Source organism: Melospiza melodia, chromosome 4 (genome assembly GCF_035770615.1).
Source record: "Melospiza melodia melodia isolate bMelMel2 chromosome 4, bMelMel2.pri, whole genome shotgun sequence".
Lineage (NCBI taxonomy): Eukaryota > Metazoa > Chordata > Aves > Passeriformes > Passerellidae > Melospiza > Melospiza melodia.
In genome coordinates, this window is record NC_086197.1 from 86,873,769 (window position 1) to 86,893,961 (window position 20,193).

The 20,193-nt window shown below is 34.6% G+C and overlaps 1 protein-coding gene across 4 annotated transcripts in view; it reads right to left on the reverse strand.

Moving 5' to 3' along the window:
* Nucleotides 1–15,661: 15,661 nt before the first annotated feature.
* The window catches only part of TAFA5 (TAFA chemokine like family member 5), a 415,267-nt gene continuing 410,735 nt past the window's right edge, over nt 15,662–20,193 (reverse strand). For all 4 annotated transcript variants that reach the window (XM_063155443.1, XM_063155446.1, XM_063155447.1 and 1 more), the window contains one exon: nt 15,662–15,755. In XM_063155443.1, the coding sequence (XP_063011513.1) occupies nt 15,690–15,755 (66 nt within the window). In that variant the 3' untranslated portion in view covers nt 15,662–15,689. The remainder of the gene's footprint in view (nt 15,756–20,193) is intronic.

Genomic DNA, 20,193 nt, shown 5'->3' on the forward strand with positions numbered 1-20,193 from the left:
GGAAGCAAGGATTATCAGGTGATACATGGAAAACCTTGCACCAGCTGAAAATCTGTATCTGCAGATGTATAAAGTATTCTTTAACATCCGTAATCATTCTCAGTCTTTGCAATCTCTGTATTCACACTTAGTATTATCATAGAGTTGTGCAGCATCACTTTCAAAATGCATGGTAAACAAAGCTGTTTATTATTTCTGCTTTTGCAAAATAATTTGCTATTTGTAATCCTTTCCTTGTAAGTGTAATGCAAATGCTACATTTCTACCTGTGTGATTCAAGCCATTTAGCATGTCCTGTAGAACTGACTTGTTCCATTTCAATTATTCTAGTGCGTTCTTCAGAGTACAAGACTATTCATAGTAATCTACTCAGCTTTATTAAAAATCAACAGCATTAGGGATCTTATTTTCTCCTAGAATTGTTAGGAATAAGTTACTCAAACCTGTAGATCTAACAAAAAATCGTTTTCCATTTAGAATTTCCCTAAATATTTCTGAAACAGAAAATATGTCTTTTTCATTGAAACTATGAATTTTTCATCAAACTCTCCTGCAGGTGCAGTAGAAAAACATTTATTGAGCATCTTACGCCACCTTCCTATGCCCTTATTAATCTTCTGCAACCCTTATTTAAAGAAAATTGAAAACAAGAATCTGCAACACAACAGCATCACACTTTCCCATGTTTAAAGTAGCATTCTCTTTCTGTACTCACTTATGCATTGCCTTTTGCCTTCCTGGTTAAATACTTAAAAGCATTTCTTTCATTGGCACAGTCACCTCTACTTGTGATCCATACAAATATAACCAAAGCCAGTGGAAAAGTGGATAACACCTACATGCTATAGATTCCTTGTCTGCTCTTGGCTCTGTCAGCAGACCTCATGAAGACTTGTCAATATGATGAGGATCCAAGTACACAGAAATTCAGGGCTGTAACAAGGGAAAGATGAATTGTGTGGTAGCTTTCTTGTCATTGCTGTTGGTACTGTCACATAAAAAGAAATACTGAAACTTTACAGACCCATGGTTGAAAGAAAAGGCAAGAAAAACAAAAGGAACAGAATACCGTATAAAAGATTCTAGGAGCTTCAATCTTAAGATTTAGGATTACATTTTTATCATGTGTTCTCCTTGTTATGCTGGAGATTGGGTTTTTTGTTTATGTTAAATTCAAAATTTTAAGAGACAGTTGAAAGCAAGCAGATTATCACCCATACCTACATAAAATCTTCTGGCAGCTTTGTAAGCAGGAAGAAACTGATCACGATTGGCCATTTCAGCACTGAATTCATGCATATTTCCCTCAATATTCGCAGTTCCCATCCCTAATGGGAGCTGACAGAATGTAAATGAGTTCCTAAAGGAACCAGCAAAAGTGGCAATTTTTCTCATTTAATCTTCAGATGAGCTGTCTGTCTCCCAGCTGCTGAGCTTCATTAGAATTCTGAAACTAATTTCACCTATCAACACATGATTATTGGTTTGAGTGAGGGTTTTGGGATATTCTGAGTAAAAATCACTAAAACACAGAGTTAGCTCAATAAAAAAAAAAAAAAAAAAATAGGATTTGAATAAAACTGGCAGGCTTCAGAACAGTCAGTTCTTACCCCGAAGAAAACTTTTGTCCATCTTTGGAGTCTGGGAAAATTTCATCCTACACAGATCAGCAAAGAAAAAAATGTGATAACTAGGAAAGCTAGAAAGAATTACACTTTATTTATTAACATAAAACCAGTTAGAAATTATTAAACTATTTTGTCCAATGACAAAAAGATTTTAGCAATCACTGTTGTGTTTACCCCCCAAAAAATACAAGTAATAATGATATTTAAATGACAAAGAAATAGAATATACTGAAAAACATAGAATCACTAATTGATTCTTCTCTGCAAAGTGAGAAGGTTTTCAATATTATTATCAGATGAATATTGTCTTTTCCATTTCTTCCCTCAGTCATGCTTTGATCATCTCCAATGTTTGTTTTCTATCAGTCATTCTAAATCAAGCAATCAGGTGTGTCTGTTTATCTGTTTCAAGATCTATGATGACCACTGACGTATTCAAAAATTAGTCATAAAACTGTACGTATACAAAGCAAGAAATAAAAAATAATTAGTTTTGTACATTTTCATTTGTCCAGAAAATTACATATATCTACAGGAAATGGATGTAATTGTTACCATGACCGTGTGTCCTTGACACTGGACAACTGTGTTTTGCTGTGATTGCCTTTCCATTTATTACCAAGAAATCTGTTCTCTGTCATCCATTTACCCCGGCATTTTGTCTTTATGCTCATAACAAGATGTATTTCATTTCTCTCACTGTTTTCATTTGGGAAGTCAAGTTTTCCCTAATCTTGCAAACTATTCAGTGCTCCCTTAAAGTACACAATAATTCAGCTTCGACCTAGTTATCAGTTACATCACAAATAATTTGTCTCTGCTGGTCCATCTGTTATCTGCACAGCTTACACGATTTAGCTTTATTATGTAGAGGTAACAGAATGGCTAATAGTCTCAACTGGCAGCCTGTTTCTTGTAAAGAAAATTCCTTTCCCCTGTGATATTATTGAATGCATCACAGCGGTCTTGAAATTTCTAAGTGACTTTGCCTAGTATTTTACATTCCTTTTCTTTCTCCCAAAAGAGCATTGCTCTCAGCTTGCAAGACAACATTTTGATTGTTTCCAACTCTGATTTCTCTACACTATTACCCATTTTAGCTTGATGGAATTTTACACCAGGAACCCTGTGACATACGTGTTAAAGGACCATGGAAGCACTGAGCAGAAAGTACAATGTTGATTTCTTATCCTTCGGTCCAATGGCATGGGGCAGTTTGCAGAAAGATAAATATACTACAACAGAGATTAGCATAACCTGATATACCAGAGATGCAGTACAAGAGAAAAGGAACAAACTAACTCTAAAAAAGAGAACCTATTTTTCAAGGTCAGATCATTACATTCTTTTTAGAAATCAGGATGTCACAGGAAATGGAAAGAACTTCTTCAATACAGGAGAAGTGGAGTTAAAATAGCTTCATGTTCCCTTTTCATTTCTAAGGGCAATGAGTAAAAGGATTTCTTGTAAATATAAAATGAAAATAAATTAAAATACAAGGAATAATCATAGATACAACAGTAATTTGTATTTACTAATTAAAACTCAACAGGCATTTTCCATAAAAGCACTTATAAGAAATAAAAAGTAAAATTTCAACTATTTCTAATTCTGGTATGCATATACAGGCTTGAGAGGTGGTCTCCTGCAAACCTCATGAACATCAACAAGGCCAAGTCCTGAAAGTGCCTTAGGTCAATCCAAAGCACAGGCACAGGCTGGGCAGAAAATGGATTGAGCCCAGAGGAGAAGGACTTGGGGGGTTTTGATTGATGAAATGTGCAATCACAGCCCAGAAAGCCAAATGTATCATGGACTGAATAAAAAGAAGCATAGGGCCAGCAGGTTGAGGGAGTTGATTATCTCCCTGTTCTCCACTCAAGCAAGGCCACATTTGGAGTAATTCATCCAGCTCTCGGGCCACCAACATAAGAAGCACGTGAACATGTTGGAGAGAGTCCAGAGGAGTGTCATAAAGGTCATCAGAGGACTGGATCTCACCTTTCATAGGAAGACAGGCTGAGAGACAGTGCTGTTGCAGCCTGGAGAAGGCTCCAGGAAGATCTTACAGCAGCTTTTATTACCTGAAGGATACCTACAGGGAAGCTTGAGAGGGCTTTGTACAAGCACATGTAGTGATAAGAAAAGGGGTAATGACTTCCAACTGACAGAAAATACAGATTAGATACCAAATAAAAATTCTTCACAATAAGGGCGGTGAGGCACCAGAACAGGTTATCCAGAGAAGTTGAAGATGCTCTGTCCCTGGAAGTGTTCAAGTTCAGCTTGGATGGAGCCCTGAGGAACCAGGTCTAGTAGAAGGTGTCCCTGACATCGTAAGGGACTTGAAATTAGATGGTCTTAAAGGTTCCTTCCAACCCAAGGCATTCTCTGATTGTACATCCCAGAATGCAAGGTCAGTAAGCCATGCACTATGTGCAGATTCACATCACAGGCTTAAAAAAGTCAAGTTCGAAAAATACTACTAGAGAGATAATTGCAGTATCCTACATTTGGTATGAAAAATCTGTAACTCTCTCAGAGATACTTGTCATTTTTCCAAAGTAACATATGTAAGAATTATTTATTACACAACTGTGCTTAATGAATTTGTAGTTCTTTATGGGAGGATCTGCAGGATAACTACAGAAAGTCATTATTATTCCATACATATCAAGTGACTTTACAGGACTCTTTTTAATTTCTCATATTCATGCATTTTGTATAGCTAATAACCCATAAAGCACCTTTACAGTCAATTTAACCTGCTTTAAATTTCTATTTATCAACTGTAAAACACACTCCCACTTGCTGCAGTTGTTTCAACAGGTTACCACTATACTAATACATTAAAACAACTTTCTGGGACCCACACAGGGCCTGGAGAAAGTCTGAAGAGGAACTTTGTAGAAGGGTACGTAGTGACAGGACAAGGGGGAGTATTTTCAATGAGAGAGAAATTTCGATTAGGTATATGTTAGGTATGAATTCTTTGTTGTGAGAGTAGCGAGGCACTAGCACAGGTTGCCCAGGGAAGTTGTGGATGCCCTATCTCTGAAAGCATGGAAAACTGGGATGGGTGGAGCTTTGGGTAACCTGGTCCAGTGCTGGTGTCCGTGCCCATGACAGTGGGCTTGGAACTCAATGATTGCTAAAGTCCCTTCTAACCCAAACCATTGTTTGATTCTATATTCATTGTGTGGTTCTATATTACAATAAACTCAATGGTAAAGGACTTGACATATCATAGGAATGAATCTTAACAAAGTATTATCTGTGCTACCACAGTGTCTTTCCTGATGAATGCCCTTCTTTTTTATTGTTTTACTGCTTGCTTTAATTCTTATAGTAGGTATAAAATGAACAAAACTCTTCTTTGCAAAAGATTTCATAACTAGCTAGAAAAGGCAATTTTTCAACAGGTTCAGTTCAGAGGCTCTCACTGACTGGATTTCTGTTCCTTGTACATAAGTCAATGATTCTTAATCTCATAATGAAAAAAAACAGGTCCTGGGAATAGATATTGTCACACAAATTATTAATATGTGTACTGTGTGTTATAGAAAAAAAAACTCATGACAATTCTCTAAAAGGTAATAATTATTGTAGGAGAAAAAAAGCAACTCATTAAATAATACTGAAATAAAAAGCACCTTGAATTGGAAAACCAGTTGAAGATTAGACAGCTGAAGATGAGCAGCATATAACATTTGTATCATAGGAATACAAATTCAAATTTTCATTTCTAATAACTAACTTTTACCTTTCCACATTATTTTGGCTATCTGAGTGGTCATTCTTTTTGTCTTATTTACATATAATATTTTTGAGAGAAAGCCAGAGTCTCAAGGGTATGTATGGGAGAGACAGGACATTAAAAAACTTCCTGCAGTCTCAGGGATCACTGCTATTTCCTTAAAACCAAGGAAATGGCTTATGTTGTTTCCAAAGCTGACAAATCAATCCTAGAGACCTTTAATCAGACAAAGCGGGAAAAATGGATCTGAGATTTTATTAAATGAGTCTGAGTTCTTTTTTTCTTGTTCTTTTTTTTTTTTTTTTTCATGATGAGAGGTTTTGGGTTTTTTGCTAGGGAGGTTATGCATAGATTTTGGACAGTAAAGGAAAAAACAGGATACAGGTATTATGGCATTCCAATTACTTTTACAAAGGAACATTCAGAAAGAGCATGAGTCATTGCTACATTCTTCTGCCTGTGAAATGGCTGATATTAAGAAAACCTCAGAAGTGAAATAACCTTATTTCAGACTTCTTTACCCCTTGTCATCTTTATACACACAGAGCATGCATTATACCAGACCACTGCCCATGGTAAAATTTCATTTACATAAATGTGCTTCGTGAATTGAACTTGTATTTTTCCCATTCTTTTTTCTGGTTTTCTAGAACTATTAATATGGATATGAAGGTTTTTCATAGTGTCATTCACAGTGGTAGGTTATACTTATTCATTTGCTTAATTAGTTCATTTATCAAATGGATGTGCTCCATTGTAGAGAAGCCTGATTAAAAGCCTGTCTTTTCTGTCGGTTGGTTGGACTCCAGCTTGGCTGTGAGCTGATTTCACTAAAACCATCCAAAAAGTTTATAGAATGAAGACATGAGCCTGATCGATCTCCAGTTCCTCCTGTTGTGTTCACAAGAACATTAATAACAAGTATTTTTTCTGAAATTACAGAAAATGGGGAATTTTCTGTCATTTGTGTGCTGAAGACAGAGTTAAAATTGGCCTTATTATAATTATTATTTATATTGCAGTGGTTTCATTGTGCATGCTACAAATGTGTAATACACTCTTTTGAAAACCCTAAATTCTAAAGAGAAGAGACAAAGAGGGAAACAAAAAATGGAGACAGAGAAAGGTGAAGTAGCTGCTCAGAGACCACACAGCAAGTCACAACAAAAACAAAAATAGAATGTCTCTTGTCTTTCAGTTCACATTGTCTCCAAAATCCCCAGTAAAAAAATCATAAATTCTCTGAAATAAGTTCTCTACATGTTGAATATCAGTTTTCTTGCTGTCAATTGAATGAACATCTGCTGTTTTCTTGGCAACAGTTCCAGCCATTTTGAGGCACATAATATGTTTTGTTCCTTTGCAGTATTCATCATGATACCTCACAAAAAATAAATAAATTGAAATTATGCTAACATATAGAACATATATTACAATATGTTTCACCTAAGGGTTGACTAGAATGGGCATAGGAACAGATCAAATTTTACATGTGCATTTGTTATATTTTATGCCCATTTTTATTGAAAATGATACACTTTAAAGTAAAAAAAGAACCATATTTATGCTGTGAAACACAAGAGCAAAACAGTAGTAAAAGATAAAGAATTGTCTCACAAATAGCTGCATTTAGTAGACTTTGAATAAATAAATTTTAATCAAACAATCTGAGTGATTTTGACAAGATAGGGAAGATTGCTCAAGAAATTGTATATTTTTAATTAAGCTGATGGTTGGATCTTGCTCATCTTTCTTTTCCAATGTAAATGATAGTCTAAAGCAATGGCAGCGCAAAACCATTACATAAAAAGCTTGAAAGAGTCTTGGAGTTTGGTCACTGTTTTAGTTGTATCCCTACCCCATATAAAGCCAAGATTGAAGTCTTCCTATCACATTTCCCATCCAAGACCTTCATTTCCCTGGGAAATAAATCTGGAATCACAGAACAGTAGGAAGGGGAGCAGGTTTGAGCCGGCTCCTGATCAGGACACGGAAGAGATAAGGCACGCCCCAGTGTGCACCAAAGGGCAGAGAGAAATCCCACTGATTTGTTTGCCAAATTAGGGGCTCAGAAAGCTTGAATATTAAGACTACAGCCAATTCCTATGAAGTTTGCTTTCACTGAATTTTTAAAACTTGGAAATTTAGGTTTTGTTGAATTTTTTTGGGTGGGTTTTGGGTTTTGTAGGGTCTTTTTGTTTGCTGGGTTGGGCGAGTGGCTCTGTTTTATTTAAGGCAGAATGAAATATTTTCTAACACTTTTCCTCTGACATTGACTCTGGATGGAATCCATATCTGTGCACCTATGGAAGAGCAAATTCACCTCAGAAAGTTATTTCTCTCAATCTCATGTTCTCTGAAGGTAGAAGGAGCATCCAATGCGCTTGTTGCTCAGTCAGTGATTTATCATCTATTATCAATATATATCAAGATAATTGCTAGCTCATCTTCCTTCTTGATTAGCCACAAAAATTGCTAAACTTTGAATTAGTAGAAAGAGGAGTAAGATAAATAAATGCAAAAATTACTACTGTAGCTCTTGAAAATGTCTTCAATTTAGTAGAACAGTATCTCAGATAAATACCTCAGCAAAGAATAAAGCATCACATGGGTAGATTTTATACACTTCAAATTTACTTGCATATTCACTAATGTGGCTGACATAATTGTGCACAAGGCTCTCACAAAGAAATTGACTCCCTTGTAATTCTAGCAAGAACAGAATATTTCTTCTCTTATCTTTCAATCTCTTCCATCTCTCTTTGTAATTTCCTTACTTAGTTTCAGTTATCTTCTCCACTTTACTTCAGGCTTCTTGAATTTAGTTTGATTGCATTTGGCTAAACTCAAAAATATCTTCTTTTATAAGTTTCCTTATGAGTCCTTAGTGTTATTACTCTTCAATGTCAAATTCAGTTTTGTAACCCACATTGCTATGTTGTTCCCTGCTGTTCAGCAATTTCAGTCAAGTGATTTCTATTCAAAGCTAATAAAAAATTGTTTGGCATCAGCTAACTATAGGTAAAAATGTTTCTGGAGAGAGAAAGACAGACAGCAAGATATGCATACACAGTTTTAATTTTTTTTAATAATTACTTAGTCTGCTAGGTTCTTAATTATGCCAAACACAGCTTCTTATAAGCCTAAGGCCAAAATGATTGCTTGCCCCTTACTTGCTTTCATTAACCTAGCCAACAAGATGGACATAAATGAGCATTAGATCATCTACTTAGACAAATAATTTTTCTTTAAAAAAATCTATAAATAACAGTCTAGGTAACAGAGATAGTCCAATTATTAGGACAATTATCAGATGATAGAGGAGATGTGGATTACCTACAAGCAAAAACATACATCATCATCCCAAATGAGTTCTACAAACATCAGATTATGAGGTAAACACCTTCAAAAATCCTATCTTTATGAACATATGTTACTTTTTGTAAGTATATACTTATCAGACTAAAAAGAACGAACAACTAAGCATACAGTCTGGTGACTGGGCTATGATAAAATTTTTACATAAACGGGACTTATATTGAAGAGCGAAGAAAAGCCACTACAGGATTCCCACTAGGGTGGTTACAGCATAATCAGAAAGAATTAAGAGCTTGAATGCAGATGCCCCTTCTGTTGGATCTGGGGTAACCACACTCACCTACAGGGCTGTGCATGCAGAGTATGCAAGAACATTTGCAATGACAATTTCATCAACAGCCACTAACCAGTTTGACCTGATAGCCCATTAAATGTCTTTTTTTTTCCATATGTCTAAAATAACTTATGGACTGGTGGAATATATTGTTTCAAGTAACTTGCAGCAGGTCTGTCAACTTTGGTTCAAAAGATCAAATAAGGGAGGTTGTACCAAGGACAAAGCAGGACAAAGCGTCAGGAATACAAGACCCGTGGTTTCTACTAAGAATGATGGCATGAAGGTGTGAGACATTGAATTCACTTAAAGCTGTGAAAGAACAAGACTTAGCACAAAGAGAAAAGAGAATGATACAAAGCTCCATAGAACAAAATTGGTGAAACATGAGAGCTCCATTGCAATGAGGGGTTACAGTGCAAAGACTATATCATACACTACTATCCCTCACTTAGAAGCAGACCTATTTGAAATAGAGAAATATATATAGAGAGAAATATACATAGTTGTATATATAGTTCTCTTTATGACCTTATGTTATTCTCATTAATTTCAAACAGATCTAAGCCAGTAGTGATAGATATTATAGATTATTTTCATGCAACATTTGTTCCTCAATCTTCATGTTATTTATACCCACAAGGACTCGAACATAAAAGTAAACAAATCATTATGAAGAGCACATTTTGTAACATGTAGCAAGACTGCAGTCTCTCACATCTCTTTGTGTACTTCTGGTGAAGAAAGTACAGGGAGAGTATGTATATATACATTTAGTTTTCACATGTATACAATTTTGAACAGATAAAAGTTATATTTTTGGCATTAGCCTTCCAGCTATGCATATAGTACGCAGCATTCTCAATACTCTTTAGATCTCTGAATCCTGTGACACACACAGAACACAATGATTGCATAGCTGTAAATCAAATGTTGCTTTTAAAGTGCACTAAGATTTTTTTTCTCAGACAACTGAAAGGCAGATAATTCTAATGGATTTGGAGAATTGCTGCATTGTGTCTAAGTAATATTATAATATTTCATGCATTTTTGGCATTTCTTCGAGGTAGTGTCTCCCTATAACTAGTCTGACACAGGTTTTTAAGGAACTTGGAAAAGCACATTTCATTATTTACGTCAAGAATCTTGGCTTTAAGATCACCTACTTGAATGTAGTATACTTGAAAGAGTATTCACAAATTAGAATACCTCTGAAGCTCATCCAGCTTATGTCCAGCATTTGCTTGAGCCCACCAGCTCTCTGAATACGTGCTAAGGCCAGCTATGGTGTCAACTCCCTCCCTTACCCCGGTGAAACGAGCCGAGCCTGTGCAAGAAGGCATGTTTGCACACCCCATTATGTAGCTTCATGTCATGTTCCCGAAATATCTCAGCAGTTCAGTGTTTAGGAATTCACTTCTCATTGCTTCATACAGCTGATTACACATATAAAGACTCTGCTATTGAGCACACAATTCAAGGGACTGTTTTGTTAACAAATGTTCTGCGCCACGGATGAGATGGTACATAATTACAAAAACACAGATCTGCTTTTCCTTTTGTTATTTTGTGAATACCTGTTTTAAAACAAGTAGTGAAACATTTTTATTCCCAAAATTATTTTCTGCAGCAATTTAACTTCATTTCTAGAGACTAACATTTGTGGTTTCTACATTTGTCCCCTGTCAAATAACACTTTGAAGAATGTATGATCACATTTTTTGTTACAGCAAGTCCTTCTTCTCATATCACCATAGCTGTGTGAATAGCAGAGGATTCATTCAATCTTTAATTATCCTCAATAGCAGCTTAATGTGGATATATAGCTTTCAAAACCAGAACAGACATCTTGTCATGGAGCTGTGCTAACCCAGGAGATAGCTTGGAGCTGAATCTAAAAGGCCTAAACTGTGCACTGTATTGATATGGCCTTCTTTTTATTCTGGCTTCTCTTAAAGTGTGGAATGAAAATCATGGGAACAACTCTAGTCTACAAAAGGAAACATATATGATATAAATACCTTAAGAAGATAATTGTGAAATAAATGTCATGTATATATTAAATCTCTATTCCATTACATCGCGATACTGAATTACTTAACTGCAGAGAGCAGAGCAGAACAGATACACCTTATTGAAGTACCATGCTCTAAACTGCCCAGTGGTTTTGACTCCCTAAATAAGCACAAGAATGTGTAAGTTCTTCTATTGACCAAATCTTGACTTCACTCACAGTCAGACTGTTGGTCTGAGATACACCTCAGTGTGAGGTGCACACTGTGAGCAGCAGAGAGGAGTTGATCATTCCCCTCCCATCCATATTTTGCTGCTTGAGGGGACAGGGGAGGAGATAGAGGAGTTAGGAAGGAAGGAGAGAAGGTGAATCTGGGAAAGATGAAAGTGATTTTTTAATTTTGTCCGTGTTTCTCACCATCCAAGTCTATTTTAATAGGCAAGAAATTAAAGTCTGTTTTGTACATAACAGAAATTGGTAAGTGGTCCACATGTCTTCTCCTTGACTTACAAGGTTTTTTTTTATCTTGTGTACAAGGTTTTTTTTAATCTTGTGTCCTGTCCTGTTGAGGAAGGGGAGTGAGACAGCAGCCAGGTGGGCATCTGGCAGTTGCCCAAGGTAAATTCACCACAGTCAGTAACAGAAGAAAAATCAAGAGCAATCTCAAACACAAGAATACCATTCCCAATTTCCCAAATAATTTATTTATGCAATTTCCAGGGGTAAGCATATATCTAAGGAGAACTGAAATAAGTTCTAAAATTATTAGGCAAATTATTTGCATGCTAAGAATCACATTAGTCAACAGGAGCCCTCAGAGTTCATTGGATCTTTCAGGTCAGCAGCTTTAAGTCTTACAAATTCTTAATAAACAAATTTATAATATGTTATTATATTTCCCTGATTGCACTTAGTAATTCAATCTGACTATTTACAAAGTTAATATTTTGGAGCCTTATCATAGTAAAATTAGACACACTTGAAAGGCATTACACTACATACACATTTTCAATAAAATATTTTATAGAGAAAGCTTCATCACTAGAATAATGGCATTCACCTCTTCCCAATTTATTTCCATAGAGATCTCCTAAATATGCATGAAGGTTAGAAAGATTTTACCTCTTTGCCTTTGCATTGTGTATACACAATAATTATAAAAATTTCCTTCCTTATAATTAAAGGAAGGAAAAAAAAAAAATCTCTGTTTCTTCTCTTAGTCCTGCTCTGGTTATTTTGTCTGTGCATAAGCACCTCGAAGACCCCGGAGTGTTTGAGACGCCTGGCCGCAGATTTCAGCAGTTAATCGGTCGCCACCCAGCGTTAGAAGAAGAAATCGCCACTCCTCAGTTCCACTCCGAAATAAGATGGGCCCTGAAGAGTGAGGCAAGAGGAAGCTTTACAAAGAAGGTCGAATTGTATTTTATTTTTAAAGTAACATGTTAACATCTGCTTACTGCTGCTGCGCTATTAAATGGAAATTAAATTAGATTACAAATGGAAGAGCAGACAAGAAAAAGTGGGGGAAGGAAGCTTAACATTCAGATTTTAATTTTTAATTTGAATATCTATTTCAGGTAGTGTTGATCTAACATTTAATATTGAATATATTAACTAATAATTTTTTCAAAAAATGTCGTCAGTGTTAGCCCACATTATATAAAACTCTTTCTGTCTTTTGAACAATTGTAGCTCTTAAGAATTAATGGATATTAGTGGAGACAATTTTGAAACTGTCTTATACTTCAGACACATATTCTTCAAAAATTAGTTCTATTATTTTAAATTTAAACAAAACAAAACAAAAATAAAACAACAATAGACATAAAGTCCCAAACTATATTGTAGTTAAAGGAAGAGAGTGCTGGAAAAATAATTATATCCATGAAACTCAGGAATTTTCTGAGAAGAATAATCAATACAGAGATATCAAAAGCAACAATTTTGAAATCATTTATGGACATGCCTCATAAAACATGAGAGAAAGGCAACAGAATATTTGGGGGTGGAAGGAGGTATTTTGCCTTCAGACACTCATGTTTTGAATATTTGTGACTTATAACTCATTCGGATGTTGCTTCTTTTCCTGGTCCCAAACTGTTGGTGAGCAACTCATGATTGTTTCACTTCAGTTTATTTTTTGCTGAATGACTGCTTCTATTGGTTGATCTCTTGGTTGTTTATATTCACTTTGTTACACTTGATTCTAAATTAAAACCTGCCTTCACTACCCACGCAACAAATCAGCATGAAAACAGAGAGCCAAACCCAAACACTTTGCACGCTGTGCAGTACTCAGTTACAGAAAATGAAATATCCAAGAAAGCAGTGAAGTTTACTTGGTTTGAGGTATTTTATATATTCATGGGAATATATAATTCATTTTATTATTCAGTTTATAGTAGTTCATTTTTATATTCATGTGAATACTTGTGCTGAAATCTGAAACCTTCTTGTACACTTTAATTCACAACTGGGATAAAGTCTTTCTCTAAGAAAGTACATGTGGCTACTCTTCACTTTTCTTACTATCATTTCCTAAAAATCATTGAGCATATTCCGTCTTGAGCTCAGAGCTCAAGAAAGAGGGTTTTATATATTATTTTATACTATATGAAAAAAATAAGTCTATTCTCTCAACAATATGTACCTAGCAGGTTTGATAACCACCATGCCATATCTACTCTAGTTCACATATACTGACAATGTGAGACATTTCTTAATGCCTTTTTTAGCTGGAGCATGAGGAAAGAGAACAATGAAGTATTTAGAGGAAAAGTATTTAGAGGAAAAGTCAATTATCATGAGACCCGTATGGGCCAATTCTTCACTAAAGCTCCTAAAGTTATTTGAAACATTTCAGTAGAAAAACACCTTTTTTCAGTAGTATATAAACAACCCTTTTTATGAGAACAATCTCTGCAATTATATCATCATTTTGCAATAGACCATGTCGAATTCTTAATCTTGGTATTGTAAGTGAGTACCTTAGTGAAAGAGAATGAAAATCAACAAGCTTGAATACATTAAAAAAAGAAAAAAAGAAACTGAACTTACATTGAATTTAAAAGTTTGAAAAGAAATTCATATGTTTTGTAGGACAAATTAGGGCCTTTGCAATCTGCTTTTTCATGGTAATAATGGCTACCTAAGAATAGTGAACATTCTTCATAAGCCAATAAACACGATGCTTAAAACCCATTTTAGTGTTTTTAATTTAAACTTCTAGAAGTTGTAAAAGAAATGTCAGACAGTATTGTTTGCCACTAAAGAGATTCAGCATTTTCTAAGATGCTGTAATTTCAACATATAGTAGTATTTAGATTTCATTTACGCAAACGCCTGCACTATAAAGTCAAGATGGACCCCAGACGCAAATGTAAAATTACAACTAAATCCAAAGTTTTTCAAAACAGGCCTTGGGTTTGGGTTGAAGTTAGCGTGCTTTATATATAGCACATTTTTTCACATAAACATATTTTATATCCCAAAAGGAACAGACAAATATATACTCTTCATCATTTTCTATTCTGAAGAACAGATAACTGACAACAAAACCAATTTTTTATATTGCTATGACCATAAAATGTAGCTGTACTTCTTAATTTAAAGGAATGGGAAAGAATGAATGACTGCTTTTATGCAGCGTATTTCTATTTAATTTGTATCTTCTTCATTTAAAAAGTCCTGAACTGATCAAAAGAAAAAAGTGGTTTCAATTATTATCAGCACTAAAAAGAAAAATAAATCTGAGGGGTGGGATATATCTATGTATATGGTTGGCAAAGCTAATATTTTTTAATAGGAATCTCTTTCAACAGGATTTACTCTGAGATGATGAGGAAATAAAACCAGTAATTAAATGAGTTTATGAGGCAGAAATAAAATAATATAATAATACTAGTAGTAGTAGATTAGTCATTATTTTAGAAAAATATTGTACAAAACTTGCCATGTTCATTTTTTATTTCAAATGCTATGTCCTTAGCAGGGAAATGCATTTTAGGGTATTTTTTAAGATTTGTTTATTTGTAGAAATTATTGTATTATTTGTAAATGCAGTATCTCTACATTTAATACATGGATTTTTTTTCCCTTTAAGAGTGGAACTGGTTAAAACTTAAATGATAGAGATTAGATATATTTTCTTCAACAAATTTTCCATTTTAATAGAGCACAGGAAAATAAGTGTCATTACAAATTGGGGGGGGAATTAATAATATCAAAACAGTCTGCTTAAACCATAATCACAAACACTTTAGTGTTTATTTATGAGATCAGCAAATAGGTGCAGTCATTATAATCTGTGGTTTGAATTGTTCTCTAATTCTATCTTTCTCCATAGGAACTGAAGAAAACTCAGTTCAGTGATGATGGTGCCCTGTTTGGGCATATGGTTTTCTGCAGTCTGAGCTCATAAGAAGAATTACAGAAGAAGGGAAAAAAAAAAAAAAAAAAAAAAAAGTGAGATGAACGAGGTCTGGATTCATTCCACTTAACTTGAGATAGCCTGCTAAGTTAGGACCATCAGTCACTCTAGGCTCCCTGCACAGAAAAACAAATTAGAGACAGGAACCTTCAGAAGGCAATTTACCCCACCTAAGCCAAGTCGTCTTCTGGTGGTTTGTCTCACACTGTTCACTCCAGGGACAACCCTTGCTCCCAGACAAGGTATGCCACTTTATTCCTGTAGGTGTCCTTGAGCTTAAGAAAGAGACAGACAAAGTGACAAAAATAGTAAGACATAGAAATTAATAGATGTCTAATCAGGAAAAAAAATTCTGAACATGAACAAGAAAAGATTAAGCACAAGTTAATCACGGGGTAAGAGAAAAATTGCAAAGAGGAAACTGAAGAACCAAAGAAAAATGCAACAAATTACAAAGAATTCAAAACAAGAAAAAACTTTTCTTCCTATTTATAAATTCAAATGAGCAGAGATAGCACTGTGGGTTGTGAATTAAGAGGCTGTGTTTCATTTATTATGTTTTATATTATTTTTATGTTGCAGTAGGCTGAAATTTCTCTAGCCAATTGGCAAATGTTTGTCCACCCATGGGGTTTGATGAGCTATAAAGGTGATGATGATTTCAAGTATGCTGGGACTTTAATATTTCAAACATCCAAAATTACAGCCAAAGAAAACTACATCCATCCAGAGAGGCAAAAATTCTCTAAGCACCCAGACCCTACTGAGAAATTCAAATGAATAACCTTTGTGAAATATTTATATTCACTCGCTAAGAAAGGATTGGGGAGAAAAGTGTTCATAAAATGAAAAAGCATCTTTAACTAATTTTTAAGCCATCTATGCTAACACAGGTTTACAAATAATTCAATGTCCATTATTTGTTGAGCCATATACATCTTGTTAACTAGAAGGATAAAATACTCCACTTCCCCCGTTGAGCAGAACACTCTCTTTGACTTGGAAGTTGGGCAGCTACTAAACTCACTTAATTTACACAGGCTATGTAAGATGTTAAATGAACCATAAAGGGCAGATGACAGAGACAAACAACCCTTTTCCCTGGAAGTGCCAAGTTTCAGGGCCTTGGTCTCCCTTTCACACTGACGTAGTGTGTGACACTGGAGGACGTGGCTATCACTTTCTATAAATGGCTTAACCTTCAGCTTTGTGTGGTCTGTCTAGTACTATACCCTGACAATTAAAGAAAATCAATATCTGGCACTTCAATGCTGAAAACATGGAACCCACTTTGGAGGTAAATAATTAGTTCAGAAATGCTTCAGGCAATAATTAACTAAACTAGACTTATTAGGAACTCTTGCCTAAAGCATTTTTCCTTTTCAGAGGTGTTTAATATCTATCACATAACTTCTAAATTATTTAAATTTAGGCATTTCAGCTTTTAACAGTGTTATAATTAACATTGTTTGACTATTTACTCTTTTACACAATAAATTATTCTCAAATCACCACCTTAGCTTCACCTTAGTGAAGCTTTTGACCTCATGCTCATTTATTTCAGTTTTCAAAGAGAAAAGCACAGATGTTATTTGATTCAGAAGCCTCTGATTTACATTTCTATTTAATACTCATGGAGAGGGGGGATTGTTTTATATGTTTCTGTTTGAATCTTAGATTATACATTTGATTAAACAACACATTTGCACAAAGGATTCCCATGCAAACCACTGACCATGAGAGTGAAAGGCTAACGTCCTTAGTTGTCTGTGGGACATTTTCCACTGCCTTTAGAAGGAATAGGAACTTATGGAAGACTCTTATGGTGAAGTCCAGTGATGTGTCCAACATATTCCAAGTTTACCTCATTTGACTAAGTGACTCAAAATAAATAAAAAGCAATTTCTTTTGGCTAGATACATTATGTCTCATCAGCTGGCTGGAAATTGAGAGTGGGAAGAGGCAATTTTTGTCAGACTAGATGTGTGTTTTTCTTCGTCATGATCAACTCTTGAATTCTTATCCAGGTGGGGTCTTAGCAATTGCTCAATTTTGAAAACATTTCTGTTGGAGTCAGCATTGCTTCTAAAGTTAAATAACACATGTAAAACATTTCAGGATCTGGGCCCCTAGGTATGTTCTGCTACTATTATAACACTGGAAAAGTAAATTTTGAAGGAAAAAAAAGACACTTCATGTTTCTGGGTGCAGTGGTTCTGTGGTATCCTCACAATCTAAGCTATCATCCTACCATGATTCTTGCAAGTAATTTACAAGAACAAAACAAGAGATTTTCACAAGGCTGGGCTTGGGGCTTGTATCTGTGTGTGTGCATGCACATATGCATGCTGCTCAGAAATCCATCCTTCACCTTCAGAATTCTATGGAAAAAAACTTATACTAGAACATTTAAACTATAAAAACGGGAAAGAAAAATCCTAAAGCCCATGTTTATGGGCCTAAAGCTAAACAAATCAGTCACCCACAGCCCCTCTGAGATCAATGGAAGGAGTTACAGAATCTCTATATAGAATATTACCCTTTTTTCTCCTTTAATTGAACTGCTTGATGGATAAAATTAGTACTGTATATAATGTATATTCCCCAGTACCTCATGAATTTCATGGATACAAAAGTATGCTTCATCTTACAATCATTTAAAAAACCCAAACATGGTAGAAATTAATAGTCATGGATTACTTTCTATATTTTATAGATTTTATATCATCCATTTAACAATTTAAAGGTGACTAGTTAGGAAAGCCAAACACAGAATCGTAAGGCTTTACCTTATAAAGTCAAACACAGAATAGGAGGGTTTTACCTCATAGAGCAAAGTGAATACTTGTGGAAATTGAGACACTCTAACGCAGAAGAGAATTGTCCTGTTTTATTTCACCTACCAATCTTGAAATGCAGAAATACAAATAATGCAAGCAAGATACCTGATTTCAGTAACAGACTTATTCTTCCTGTATACTCTCTACAAAGAGATTCAGTTCTCTGACCATTGGCACATATTCTATACTGGAATACATAGCTTATCTTCTGGAGTTGATTTATTGGCTGTAAAAGGGTTATAAACAGCTTATAGCACAGGAAAATTGTGGCCTCATTTTAGTAATATAGAAAGCAAGCAGCTACATATATAGGTTTTTAAGCTCTCACAAGTCAATAGAAATTAAGTTCATGATTTATAAGTTGTTCAGAGGGTCAAATGTTTGTGCCTCCCTTAGGATAAGGTGAATTGCTCTCAGAACACTATTAACAGTGCTTACAAGTTCTCCACAAACTATATGGAAGGTCTGAGAAAAGTTGCCTGTGCTTGAGGCAGTGAAAGCCAAGGCAAAAAATTCTATTCAAGACACTTAACTTTTAGGCATAAAAATTTAGGTAAGATAAACTTTGCCTATCAGTAATTTCTCACTTGACATTTCTGTCCCCATTATCTTTTAAATTTTTATATGATTATCATATAACGTGATTCCTATTTTTACTTATTTCTTACAGTTTTATATCACTGATACATCAACACTCACATTATATTAACAGTGTGAATGTTTAATTTTCTTTCCATGTGTTTAAATTTTAAAGCTTAATTCATTTACAATACTTAAGGCTACATTCATAAAAGATTTAATTAAACACAATTTGTTTCAGAGTAGTATTATTTGATTGATTTTTATTTATTTTCAGAAATTGAGGTATAACATGAACAAAACTTTAGAAAATGTCAATATCTACTATTTTTTTAATAAAAATTCCACCAAGACTGTAAAGTATTCATTTAGTCAGTATGTTCTATAGATATTTGGGAAAAAGTCATGATGTGGGTACATACTTGCCTTTTCTAAGACTATAGATTTGAATTCAGTATAAGAGTAGAAAATGTTAAAAATAAAACATTCTGTCACCTGAAATTATTGTAAAAACACTCCATGGAGGATAAAATAGGTTTGCAAATAAGTTGTTATAAGGTTTTTGATGAAGGCCAGGGTTATAAGTAAATAAAGTCAAATGGTGCATTTTATTATTTCATACCCATTACAACCTCATGTGTAGATGAGGCTACTGTGAAAACAGATTGATTAATTTTCCGTATAGTCCTATATTTTTATATTGAACTTCACCTTATTTGTGTTCTTTTGCCTTTCATGGATTGTTTACCACAGAAAGTTTGGCAGACAATTTTTAGTGCTAGTCCTGTGTTCAGTGTAGAACTTCACTATGACAAGCATTTCATTCTGGTTGTATTATTCAAGGGAAGTCTAAATGAAGAATGAAATCTTGGCCTTTTTCAGAATAATTCATCTGAAGTCTTAGACATTTTAGGTACAGTCAGCCAGCTTCTACAACATTCAATTAGTTTCCATATATTTTTTTCATATCTTTGCATTCCTCCTGTCCTCCAGGGACATTTTTAATTCTCAATAAACATTGCATCTCATTCAAAAAATATTTGCTCTGTTGTGTTGAAAATAGCAAAGAGTTTAACACTGAACAAATAGAAGCATTGACAGTCTAGAAGTAGGATGCCATTCAAACTGAAGGAACAGAAGGAAATGCAGGTGGAGGAAATAACATTACAGCAGGTAATATTTCTTGTATCTGTGTGAACACAAGTCATCCTTAATAGCATTTTATCATGAAACAATCATACAAACCTCTGCCCAATTGGGATAATAGCTCAGTCTAACTAAAACATACATTAGC